The 13,345-nt window shown below is 39.3% G+C and overlaps 1 protein-coding gene across 1 annotated transcript in view; it reads left to right on the top strand.

Annotated features, from left to right (window-relative positions):
* The window catches only part of ZRANB3 (zinc finger RANBP2-type containing 3), a 47,047-nt gene extending 34,454 nt beyond the window's left edge, over window positions 1-12,593 (top strand). Inside the window, exons 12-20 of the mRNA XM_009485269.2 lie at window positions 125-593; window positions 2,120-2,323; window positions 3,001-3,092; window positions 4,581-4,682; window positions 7,413-7,555; window positions 9,030-9,173; window positions 10,019-10,412; window positions 11,684-11,815; window positions 12,364-12,593. Coding sequence (XP_009483544.1) covers window positions 125-593; window positions 2,120-2,323; window positions 3,001-3,092; window positions 4,581-4,682; window positions 7,413-7,555; window positions 9,030-9,173; window positions 10,019-10,412; window positions 11,684-11,815; window positions 12,364-12,462 — 1,779 coding nt within the window. The 3' untranslated portion in view covers window positions 12,463-12,593. The remainder of the gene's footprint in view (window positions 1-124; window positions 594-2,119; window positions 2,324-3,000; window positions 3,093-4,580; window positions 4,683-7,412; window positions 7,556-9,029; window positions 9,174-10,018; window positions 10,413-11,683; window positions 11,816-12,363) is intronic.
* Window positions 12,594-13,345: the final 752 nt, after the last annotated feature.

Here is a 13,345-nt window from a genome sequence, read left to right on the forward strand (position 1 = left end):
ATCTCCAAAGGAAAAATAGCTTGTTGTATTAGAGGGTAATGTTAATGAAGAAAAATTATAATTTTAACAGTTTCTGATGCAGTAATTGTAAGAGTGGTTTACCTATTTCTTTCCTCTTTCCTAGTTTGAAAAGGAAAGACAGCATGACATACGTTCTTTCTTTTCCCCAAAATCCTCCACTGAGAAGAAACGCAAAATATTTTCTGGTAATGAATCATTACATAATGATTCAGAATCTTCTGAGGTCACAAAAGAAGAGGATGCAGAGAAGAGCAATGAAAACCTGGATTCCACAGGAATAAGCGATATGGATACAGTTTGTCATGAAAGTACCTGTGAACGTGAAGCTAAAAGAGCAAGAAACTTAAGTGGATCTACTCCAGTCAACTCCAGTAAGAGAAAGAAAAAATCTTTGACTGGAAAAAAACCCTATTTGTTTTCAGAAAAAAACAATGAAGTCTCTCCGTGTGGCTTAAATACTTCAAGCAAAAGTGCAGCTTTAAGTAAAGTTTGGCACTGCAGTGTTTGTACTTACAGTAATAATGAATTGCTCCCTTACTGTGAAATGTGCAATTGCCCTCAAAGTAGTAATGGTAAGTGACCTGTGCTGCAGAGAAAAATATGCATTTTTTTGTTTCAGTTGTGATTAGCTTCAAAAAATACAGTATTTTTGAATATATAAAAGTCCAGGCAGAATATGAAGAATGGGGTCTTTACGTGAACAGACACCTGTTAAGTAATCCTCCTTAATTTTGCTTTCCCCAAGGATCTTTTACATGATTCTAATTTGAAACAAATGGAGAATTTGAATCAATGTTAACAGGATATAAATTCAGTGAGGAAGAATATATGCTCAGTTTTCTTTGCAGCAAATGTAGCTTTCCTTTTCCTTGAGGTTTATGGTTATTCCGAATCCAATTAAATGGCAAACTTTTCCTCTACCTGTCAGAACTAAATTATGTGGTATAGGTGTTTTATTAACTTCAGTATTGTATATTTATTGTGAGAGACATTACCTGGAAAATATGGCATTTCTTGCTCCAACAGATGAGAGTAGATGTCTGTTTAACCCCAGCTGGCAACTAAGCCCCATGCAGCCGCTCACTCACCCTCCCCCCTGCCCAGTGGGATGGGGGAGAGAATCGGCGGGGGGGGAGAAAAAGCAAAACCCAGGGGTTGAGATAAAGGCAGTTTAACAGGACAACAGAGGAAGAGAAAATTATAATAATGATTATGATAGAAGAATATACAAAACAATTGATGCACAATGCAACCGCTCACCATGACCAATGCCCAGCCCATCCCTGAGCAGCAATCACTGCCCCCCAGCTAACTCCCCCCAGTTTCTATACTGGGCATGACGCCATATGGTATGGAATAGCCCTTGGGCCAGGTTGGGTCAGCTGTCCCAGCTGTGCCCCCTCCCAGCTTCTTGTGCACCGGGCAGAGCATGGGGGGCTGAAAAGTCCTTGACCAGTGTCAACACTACTTAGCAACAACTAAACCATCAGTGTGTTATCAGCATTATTCTCATCCTAAATCCAAAACACAGCTCTATGCCCACTGGTAGGAAGAAAATTAACTCTATCCCAGCCGAAACCAGGACAGTGTCTTTTTATTAAATTTATTTAACCTGTCTGGAAACTTAATAAAACATTTTTATAAATCTATCCCCGTGTTTGCCATTTCAATTGCAAAGGAAGGAGTAAGGTTCTTTTTCTTTGCTTTTTTTTTTATTTTAGTTAAGTCTCTGTGCTTGTTCAAGTAAGGACAACTTCTGAATTTCACAGGTGTAGATCAATGCCTGGAAAAGTACTTTGAGTGTTTATGGTATACAATAACTGTATATAATATAAAATTGCTAATTGCATAATTTATTGCATATATTTTGACATTAAGCTGTGTGCATGGAATTGCATAAATGGAAAACTTTGTTCCATGTGTTTATTCTCCTAATATTAAAGGTAGCTCTGGTTTCCTAAGTGGTTGCACCATTAGAGAATAAAGTGCAATTTCTTTGTATTTCAATTACATAGTCCTGTCTCCAGATGTGTATTGATTAGGTTCCTGTTAGTACAGGTAGCACAAATAATTGCTTTTCTTGTTTCTTCATCTATAGTTGAGAGAAACTGTGAAGCTCCCCCTAGCCAGACTGAGGAAGGTGCATCAAAGGACTCCAGGAGAAATGAAGAGAGCGCAGTTTGCAATGCTGAAGATAGAAGAGAAGAATTGGGGGAAACAGTGACTCAGCAATTTGTTGATATCAGTGAACAGGAAACTGTTGAAACTGAAAATGAAGAAAGTGGAAAAAAATGTGGAGACGGTAAAGTGGGGCTCCTGTGAAACAGAAATTATATCCCGTTGCAAAACTGTATTAAATGCCTCTGGCATGAAAAATAACTTTCAAATAAAAACCTACGCGTTTGAGAGAGAGACAGAAGTACATACAGCAGCACGTGACCTTCTCGTTTTAGCCTGGAATGTTTACTGAATTTTGATGATTGGCAAACCAAGTTTCCATACAACTCCTGAAGCAATACAGAGCTTTTGGCTGACATAAGAACTATGTCAAACTAACAACTGTGAATCTGTATAGTTTTATTGAAGCTTATGATGGCATGTACTTGTGTTCAGGGTAGCCACAGGCAAAACAGATGATAGCTAATTCAGGAGAAACAGAAAAATAAAACACGCAAATATCTCAATAACTTGCTGCTTGAGCTGTGTATCTCATTACGTTGTTCTGGATTTAGATACAGAATACTCATGTGGTATATGTTCTGGGTTTTGTTGCATGACTGCTGAACATTTGAAGGGAAAAAAAAAAAAGGAAGATTTAGAACATTCATACAACAATGTGTTCGCATGTACACCAAATTGGGGAATTTCACAAATAACTTCTTACAAACATGTATAATACTCTTTTTAATGTCTGAGTAGACTGAATGAAATGAATGAAGAAAAAAAACTTTCTAATGTCAACATTGTTTCTCTTCATAGGAGATGTAGATAAATCAGAAACGTTTCCAATATATGATGGGCTTATGTTTTGTGCAAGCAGAAATACTGATAGAATTCACCTCTATACAAAGGTAAACCTGAAATATGCATGTTTATTATAATTTTAAAATTACAAAGTAAAATGTTGTCCTGTGAAACATGTATGTATACTTTCATTTGTTATATTTTATAGAAAAAGACCGGTATTTTCTTATTAGCTGGTATGTATAAAAATTAGGTAGTTTGTAATTATAGTTCTTTTTCTCAGTGGAATTAAGTGATAATTCCCTAGATATATAACTTCTAACACTTCTCTTAGCTTACAAAATGGAGCTAATACGTTAGATGTGTGGTCAGATCATCTGTTAGAAATGCAAATAATAGTTGTTTAAGATTCCTTTTATTATAGTGTCTAATCACAAAATATTTTAATAGAAGAACATTTAAAATTAAAATAAAAATGACAGTGAATCTTGACAGACTAAGTAAATATTGTCACCATGTTTTCAGAAAGCTAGACATTGGTGCTGTGTATAGTCGGTAACTTCCTGAATAAAACACGTTATCATGAACCTGCAGTCATAATGGGAGTATAGAAACTAGCAGTTGGTAATTTTCCAGGTCATTTTTCAAGCAGGAATCAGGAGTTTCCGATTCCTTCTTTTAAGGGGTAGAAAAGTTCACTGAGAATATTTCTTCAGAGCTACTTCAGAATGAGTCAGTATATTCAAGTGCAACTGCAAAGCATCACAGATTAACTGAGGGCAAGTCTTTGAGATAATACATTTTTACGAGGCTAACTTAATATAGCTGGAAATAGTCAAAAAAAGTATCCTCTTGTATCTGAAAACTTGTTTAATATACTTAAAATGCACACAGCTTCCTAGCTTCACACATTTTACTCTAAGACAAAGATGCATTTTTGGATGGTATTTGGGCAACTGTGTATTGGTCTGGGTTTTTTTGGCTTGGATCAGAATTTCAATATGCCGGATACTGCACAAAATCTTTCTGCTGAACCATGAGACACTGGAGAATTCTGCTTTGATTCCTTCTCTTGAATATTTGTGAATCATCAGTAAGTTTCTGGGTCATATGTACCCACTGGAACAACTTCTTCCTTAAAAATTAAGTGGAGTAGAACTTGTTCAGACATCTTAAAAAAAAAAAAGTTAAGTATAATAAACAATACTCTATCTAAGATTCTGATTTTGAATTGTAATGAATTAACATTCTCCAGTCTACAGTCATTCATTTCCCTTGGAAATTCAGTCCAGAGGATTATAATTTCAGTTTCTTAATTTAAGGCAGTTTGTGTGTCTGAACTATTTGCAAAGAAAAAAAATCGGATATTTTCAAAGTTAAAATTTTCACCCCGTTTGCTTTTAGATATATTCATGTGAATCCTTTTATCTTGTATCTGTGGTGTTATCATACATCTGTGGCTTTTTTTTTCTGGAAAAATCTTACCTTGAGGGACTAAATTTAGTAGGAAAGGAAGATAATTCTCTTGAAACAGGTAATTTTTTTTTTCTGGAATGCTGCATTGCATCTGTAAACAAAACTGTTTGCTTGTCTAGGATGGTGAACCACTGAATCATAATTTCATTCCGTTGGACATACAGCTGGATAACTGGGAGGATTTACCAGAGACTTTCCAGCATAAACATAATCGTTCTTTGGTAAGAACAAATTCTACTGGCAAAGTAATATAATATTTAATATGGAGTGCTTTGATGTTTTTTTTTGCTTTTTTTTTTTTTTTTTTTTTTAAATAAATGCAGAACACTTCCAGGCCTTGGGATCTAGGCACAGTTTCATCAATGCAAGCAGATCTTATAAACGTTGATGTGAATATTAATTATGCAGTCTGTTAGTTTGGCAAATTATCATGCCTCCTGTTAACATTTCAGTAGATGGAATCAACCAGGCATCATTTAATTTCTCATTTACAGGATTAGTAACTAACATTTGTAAGTCAACAAAATAGCATTTTAAAGGTTATGAATTAAACGGGGCACATTATGAATAAGAATGTGCTAGATTGTATCGGAGCTGCAGTCCTGAGCAGGCCTACGCTCTTCTTCCTTCCTTTGGTCTTCTAACAATGTTCAAAGCAGTGTAGGGCACAGCTCCACTGAGACATGGAGCTTCTCTTAATTCAGTAATAAAGATCACCTGCATAATGGTGTTTGAGGAGAACATTAACACTGTAAACCCAAGTACTCAAGTGAGGAAATACAGAATTTAAATTGGATGTGCAATATTATCTGCTTAACATAGTTTTCTTAACTGTTTTCTCCATTTAAGGAGAAAGAATCTGATTTTCCAAATTATTTATCGTGTAGGAACGAAACTGATTCTCTTTGGTAGGTTCTCCAGCAAGGTTGGAACTTAAATTCATAAGACAGATACCTGACTGATTCAAGCAACAGTTTTGTGAAGCAGCTAACGAGTGGGTGACACAAATGTTGCCAGAGGATTTCAAAGCTATTTGCTAGACTGAAAAGACAAGTTAAGAATCGCATGTTCGCGGGCAGTGAGTGGCACTGCATTATGGAACTTGCTGTCCCTCAGCCTTCTCCTTTACATTGGACGATCCATATTAGTAAATGCTCCCAAAAAGAATCAAAGGAAAGGAAATCCCTTCTTGTTTCTGTTTCCATTATATGCTGCCATTTCATTGACTTCTTTCTTGCTGCTCCAACTCTGAGGAAGTGAGACTCATTTGTATGCTTTTACATTTGCCATGTAAGAATACTCCAAGGAGGAAAAAATCATTGCCATGTCGTAGTCTTGAGGTATGGAAGTTTGTTCCTGGATAAAGCTGAAGTCACAATTAAGTCCCTGCTGCACAATCTGCTTATTCTTCCCATAGTCCATGGTCAGAAACAGCGTGATACTCAGTGCTATAGGTAGTTGGAAGTCAGTGAGGAAAAGACTGGAAAAACAGAATGGAAAAAAAAGCCACAACCCAAGCCACTTGTTCAGCTGTCATATTGTTACTCCCCTTTATTTTCTGTTGTAGAGATGAGGGTGGGATGAAATGATTTTTCCCCTACACACATCCTAAAGCAAGCAGCCATGTTATAAATTCTAAATTCTGATGTAGGAACAGTTTTTCCTTCATTCCTCACTGTCCTGTGGTTATAAAGGAAATCAATTAATCATACTGGTCCTGTCAGTTTACAGCCTCAAAGTTTTGGGTGGGTTTTTTTGTGGCTTCCCAGCCTGTTAAAAAGAAAAACAAACAAACAAACAAAAACCCCACTAGATACAGTACCGGAAGTTAGGTTCTTCTGAGCCTCTTTATTGTATTATACTTTCAAATTCTAAATGCAAAATAAGGAAAGGTGATGAATACTCAATTTCCTTTCTGGAATACTTTGTTAAACAGTTCGTCAGTTTTTCCTCAGGATCCTGTGGTTGTGTCAATTTGAGATTACTGTGAAGGATGGTGAATTGCAGATTAAGCTGCTCAGAAGTGTTGCCCTTTGAATATTTTGATGGTAAAGCATGTCTCTACTCACTAGTCAGATCTTTGTGTGCTGCACTGCAATGCCACAGAAAAGAGGATGGCAGTATTGCCATAAAAACAGATGCATAATTAAGATAATTTGGTGATCTGATTTCTCATGTCATTAATTGCTAATTTACTGTAAAAATTTTTACTATGTAGGTTTTTCTGACACTATATTATTGTGAAGGAATATAATAACCTCAAAGCAAGTATGTCAGTGATTCTGTTAAAATTTTACAAGCTGGAAAACTTGTGAGAACCGGACCAATACCTAGCTGAATTGAACAGCTCTTCCAGTTTACCTGTAGCTAAGCCTTCCACACAGACATTAGGGGCTACAACACTACAGATTGTTAATCCAGTGTTAAGCAGGTATCAGAAGGTTAGAGGAAAGAGGAAAGGTTGTCCATAAACACAATTATAAATGCCGTTCAAGTAACCAGAGTGAACTTGCCCTTTCTGAGAGGCCTGCTGCAACAGGTAGAATGGCCGCTGTAAGAAGAAAACTCTTCTGCGTGTCTGTTTTTCCCATCGGCAAAGTCTTGCTTACACAAGAAAGGTTTACCCGAGGCTTTATCTGAAAACCTTTCTCTTATTGCTACACCTTAGATTAGTAAAGGCCGTTTCTGGCCTTATTTTCTACCTTCCGGATCAAACACACTTACCGTAGCAAAACTGCTATTTTAGACAATGCCAAAGCTGTCCACAGTTCTTCAGCAGGTGAGGGGGGCAGGTTGCAGCTTGTATGAAAAATGACGTGAAGGGACTGTTTCTGAAAATACCAGCTGTTTTCATCCAGTTTTGAATGTATTAATTCATAGCATTCTTTCACTGTAATGGAATGGCTCTGCATAATGCCTGTCGTGCTGCTGACAATAACGTTCTCTACCAGATACTGAGGTTTGTGAAAGAATGGAGTCATCTAACAGCAATGAAACAGAAGATTGTCAGAAAAAGCGGTCAGATATTTTGTAGTCCTATTCATGCTGCAGAGGAGCTGTCTAAAAAGCAGTCAGTGGTCAGCACCACAAAAAGGTACGTGGTTTTAATTTTGCTTCATCTTACTAACGGCTGCAGGAAGTTTGATGTGCTGAATGTAACTTTCAGTGGAGTGATGCTGAGACTGAACTGGTGGTTCGACGATTGCTTGTCGCATAGCGACAAGCGTAGGCAACCAAGCACGTCAGTACCTCTGTTGGAATGGAAGTGTCTGCTTCCCTGTCCGGCACTGTGCCGCGTTCAGCAGCTGTTCGGGCTTTGCTGCACTGCATCTTTAAACATCTGGAGCTTGCCAGAGATTTTTGAGGAAAAATCATGACCTCAGGGACTCAAAAGAAAAGTAAGGTCAAAACATCTTGTTGTTTTTCCTCACATGGAAGCAGGAATAAATCATTAGGTGCCATCAATGATACAATGTTTTATTCATAATTCACAGCCTACTCCAACCCTTTCCGATACTCATTTTTTCTTTAAGCAGTTATGTTCTCTGTGGATGACATTTCTCAAAACTATTGTTTTCCTTGCTGGGTGTCACTGAAAAGGGCTCGTGTTTAATCCTTGTTAAAATCTAAATCTGCCTTTTTTCTTTCTTTCCTTTTTCTTTCCTTTTTCTGATACGCTGTCTTCCCTGACAGACACTCGCGGCTTCAGTGTTGTCATTGCTCTCCACAAAACTCATGCGTACAGGTTAACTCACCAAGGTGCCTCTGCAAACTGTCTAAAACCTTTTTATTCCTCTCAGTCCCTACTGTTAAATTCTCCAGAGTGTCTCTATTTTGGCTGTAGGTAAGAATTCAAGTAAGTAAATAGAATTTCAGTAATATAAGGAGAACCAGCAGGTAGTAAGCATTTCTTAACCTGTTGCCGGAGTGTTTCCTTCCATAAAATGTAGGAAAGATCTAACTGTGAACAGTGTTAGAAAATCTACTGTAACCTACAGCCATCTTCTAAGGTAGCAGGTAAGGTTTGCCATAGGTATGTTACAGAGAGGTGTACTTACGAGAAGTTGTCTGCACAGTGGTTTTTAGAAGAATGATCAGAGTGAAGCTATTTTAAGAGTTTTACTTCAAAGCAGTGTTTTGTATGTTTTCACGTTAAAATAAAGAAGTGTGTTCAAACATAACTAACGGAGCAAGGAGTCCTCCAGAGCTTGTAAAGCTTCCTGTGTTAGCTAAAGTATCAGTGAGACTTTACCTGACTGAAACAAAATGGCTTTCAGATTTCACTGTCAGGCAGTATCAAATGGCTTTCATTTTCGTATTGGTATATACAAAACAACTTACCTGTTTGCTGGTTAGAGCTGAATCTGGGTTTAGAAAAAGGTATCTTAGGTAATATGGAAGTATAACAGTGAAGTACATTTTCCCAAACTTTACTCATTTCTCATCTGGGAAATGAGGAATGTTTTAAGAGAATATGCCATACCAATCTTGCTGCAGCCAAGAGCAAATATTCTTTGAGGGAGATTGTTCCCTTTCTAGTGTATTGACAGAACCTGGCATTGTTTTAGGTACGTGACCAAGGAGGATGTAGCAGCGGCCTCGCTAAGCAAAGCTAGCAGCAGTGGGGGCAGCGTGCGCCTCATCTCCAGAGAAAGTGGCGTTTGTCTGAAGAATGAAAATGCTTGTTCTGAACAATCAGGTCATTCCACAAAGTAAGTTCATTAATGCAATAAGGTGATTAAGCTGTTTCTCCACTGCTTGCTTTATTTTTTAAGGTAGCAAAATTATTTGCTATGCATGTTTACCTTGCTGAAGTGCAGTGTTTAGATAAGAAACTTGCTGTAGTGCTGAGCAGCTATGTTTTCTAACAATTTAGATTACATCTGTTGTCTGCCGATGTAGCTGCTAATTAACTGTGTCTGTTTAAAACAAAACAAGAAAATAGTTACACGATTCAGTTAAGGAAAAAAGAACATTAGCTCAGGCCTGCTTGTGAGGTCAACAGCAAATTGGGGACACCAAATTTTCTTCTATTCTGCCTCAAAATTTAGAAAAAGGGAGAAAAGAACATGAAAATTCCAGACGGAAAATGCCCTTTTAAAAAATTCTATTAAAGAAGCGATGTGTATCCTGCCTGGAGGCAAGCCTTGGGTAGAGTAGGAAATTGACAGGTAGCCGTGAAGGCTGAGTAGAGAAACCAGGATGTTTCCTTTGACTTTTTTACTTCTGTTAAAAGAGGGGGCTAAATTTTACATTCATATGCGTACACACCTGATAGAAACCACCATTTCTTTATAAATACAGCAGTATTTCAGCTAATAATTCTGTGTACATGTGTAAATGTGGTAAGATGTGCAAAAGAAAAATCTGTCTGTAATATTGTCAGATTTTGTTTAAACGGAAACAAGATTTGCACTATGCAGGTATCAATCTAAGCACTGGTATTTCAGAGCATAAAAGGCATCTAATGGAAATATACGGCGCATAAAAAACCCTGCTGAACTGTGTTGCTGAATAGCTCCTTTGGTAACAGGTGTACTTTGTTCTCTGCAAACAGGTTGCTCTCAGAAGATGGGAAAGGCCCGCCAGCTCTTCCTTCAGAGCAGACTGACGCTGAAGGCTCCTCCCTGTCCGCAGGCTATTTGCAAGCCTTGGACAGCCAAGGGAACCCACTCTGCCTCAGCTGCCACCGGCCAACGGCTCAGCTTGGGCCAGGCTGCCAGCCCCGCGCGTGGGACACGCGATTCTGCTCTCATGCCTGCCAGGACGACTTCTGGATTCGCTCGAGTCAGAGCTACCTTAGGACTAAAGTGTTTGAAATTGAACACGGTGTTTGCCAGGCTTGTAATCAAAACGCCCAGGAGCTTTATCTCAGCATCAGACACGCGCCCAAGAGTCAGCGGAAGAAACTTCTGGAGAGCTCTTGGATGTCTCACCTTCCGCTTGGGCAGGTAGTAATGCTGGGTTTTAAGCAGTAACAGCTAATCTGTGTGTTCCTGGAGCAGACAGTTCAGAGAAATCCAAAATGTTGTTCTTACAGGTTGAAGGTGGAAGGTTAACCTAGCACCGACAACAGAATAAGAAAAAACAAAGTCTTAAACGCAAAAACCCTCGATGTCTTCTAACACACTTTGCATTGCTGAAAGGCACAGGCACCAGAACTGATTCCTTAGGGATGTGAATATTGCAGCCAGATTTACTTGAAACGCACTTTCTTAAACTGTTTCATAACCATAAAGTTTGTTAATAATGGCTGTAGTCTAGTAGTATTAGGTTATTCCTACTTTGCAGAATATTTGGTAGGAGCCTAACAAAAGCCAGTTGTCAGAGCTCCTCTCAGTATCACCTCAAAATGCGTTAAAACTACCACCGTTCTTCCATGGTTGCGATTGCTTCTTCACTGACTTGCAGGCAATGCAGCGGGGAGGGAGAACGTTCCTATGTAAAGTGGTATTTTTAGTCAGAAACTAAAATGCTATTTCATTTTCTGCTGCGAAGTTGAAATTCTGCTTCAGAAGTTACTGGTTCTAAATTGTTTCAATAAATTCTGCAGACACCCAGTGAAACTCGCAGAAGAAAAAGTAATTTACTGTTGCTTGTCGTAGGCGTCAGATCGGCTCTGTTGCTTGCAGCTTTTGAAAATGAGGTAGTGCTCATCTAAAAGACTGAGGTGAGCAGTCTTGCGGAGCAGGGTTTTCTTACAGCCTTCGAAGTGAACAGAACTCCGTGGTGTGTTCCGAAAGCTGACACGGGGCTTTATCACCGAAGGTTTCTCAATGCTCCTTATTACAATTCCCACTGTCTCGATCAAAAACTTAAATGACAGATCCCTAGTTGGAGTCCACTTCTTCAAGCTGTTACCCATTTTTTCACTGGTGGATGTTTGGTTTTACTATCAGCACTTGATGTTGATAAAATGACACTGCAGATAACTTACTGCACCAATCCAGAAAATTGAACCTTTCATTCTGTTTTACCTTGCTCCGCTGCGATGTGCTTCAGCACGTGGCAGGCTAGGTGAAAATATGCCAGCTAAACTTAAAATTGTTTGCTTGTCCGGAGAGAGTAACAAAAACATGCTAATGCTTACTTTCTTTCTCTTGATGAAAAGCACGAATAGCTAATAATTCCCTGAATTATTTTCTTGCTCTTGCAGTAGAATGTACATGTAGTTGAGAGGGAATATCTAACGCTTCCAGTGTCATGTCCTTTGTCACTGCAGCTGAATGAAATCATAACCAACCCGACGGAAGGCCAGTTCTGGCAGGCAGACCACATCAAGCCTGTCTACAGTGGAGGAGGACAGTGCTCCCTGGAGAACCTGCAGACCCTGTGTACGGTCTGCCACAGGGAGGTCAGTATGGCAGGGTCGGAAATCCTCGCCCTCTCGCAGGGAAGTGCTGGGGAAGGTGCACCGGGGCGGCACTCACCCCATCGCAGGAGTATTTTGGGCGCAGGGTCCCCTAGAGCTAAGGCAGCCTGACCCCAGGCCCGGAGCCGGGGGCTCGGCAGCACCCTGTGCAGTCCTGCACCCTCTCACCCGGGCAGCACTGTCCTGTGTCCCGCGGGAACGCCCCGGCAGGGCTTGTGCCCTGCTGCCCTGCGCCCCTGGCCCCTCCTTTAGGCAGCAGAAGATGGCAATCGGGCTCCTCCTCAGCCCTGCTGCTGCCAGCCTCTCCATCCTGCACACTGAAGACAAAAGGCAGCATTAAACTGTTATGATACAACAGTTTTCCTCGGGATCTGGGAAAATGTCACCTTAATAAACATTTGCATTTTATTATGTTATGTTGTCTACTGCAAAATTAGACTGAAGTTTAACTGTGGGCTAATGCTTTCTGTCGTGCATGCTGTTGCCAAGTAACAATGCTTCCTGAGCAGCCCGATCTTTCTCTTTTGCAGAGAACTGCAAAACAGGCCAAGGAAAGAAGCCAGATGAAGAGACGGTCTTTAGCTACAAAGTATGGCTGCGATATCACAAAATTTTTTGTGAAGTTGTAAAATGCAAAATATATTCAGTTACACTATAACTCCGAAACCAGTGTAGTTACATGGTTTTCCTCATGCACCAATTTAAAAAAAAATATAAACAAATCTTTGTAGTCTATCATGCTGTTGGTAGAGGGAAGAAAATACGGAATTAAAGCCAAGAAATCATTTATACTGCTGATTGTCAGAGGTCCTTGGGTGAGTGCGTCTAAGGTATGTGATCATGGTTCTATTTTTATGACTCTGTGGTTTAAAGCTGAATTTCTGTGTTTAACCTTAATGCAGTTTTGAAGCATTACTGCTTTCCTATTACGGTGTAGTTATAGCTGCAAGAATTTGAGGAAATTCTGTTGAAATTTCTGTTGGTCTTACAGGGTTCAGTTGTACTGGGGACGTGACGGATGAAGACGATGCCTTAGTTTAAATTCTTTTCTTTGTTCACGTATCAAAATTACTGGAGAAAATACAGGCTCTGATATCTGTTATGACAAAAATAGCATGAGTGAGCGATGCGTCTCTTCTAAAACTCCCTCATACCTACAGCATGTGAATAGCAGCCTGGGGCATGCTCTGATCAGCCATCATTGGCACCGGGCCTGTCTTAAGTGTAAGGACTTCAGCATTTAGAATTAAGGTCTGCTGAAATCTGTTTTTACTTAAACTAGCTTGTATTAAAAACTTATTCATGACAGAAAACAATAAATATTACCGATTATCTCATCAAAGGTAGTTTCTGGCAAATGCAACAGGTGCATTCTCCTTAACAAGGCTGCAGAGTTGCTGGTTATTTTGGACTGTTTATGTGGCTTGCTTTACAGTTACTTCAAATAAACACATTTCTCTTCTTCCTGGTGATCTTTCTTTATGCTTTATCAGTCTCTCCCACATCCCTTGA

The sequence above is a fragment of the Pelecanus crispus genome, chromosome 5, assembly GCF_030463565.1.
Source record: "Pelecanus crispus isolate bPelCri1 chromosome 5, bPelCri1.pri, whole genome shotgun sequence".
In the NCBI taxonomy this organism is placed as follows: Eukaryota; Metazoa; Chordata; class Aves; order Pelecaniformes; family Pelecanidae; genus Pelecanus; species Pelecanus crispus.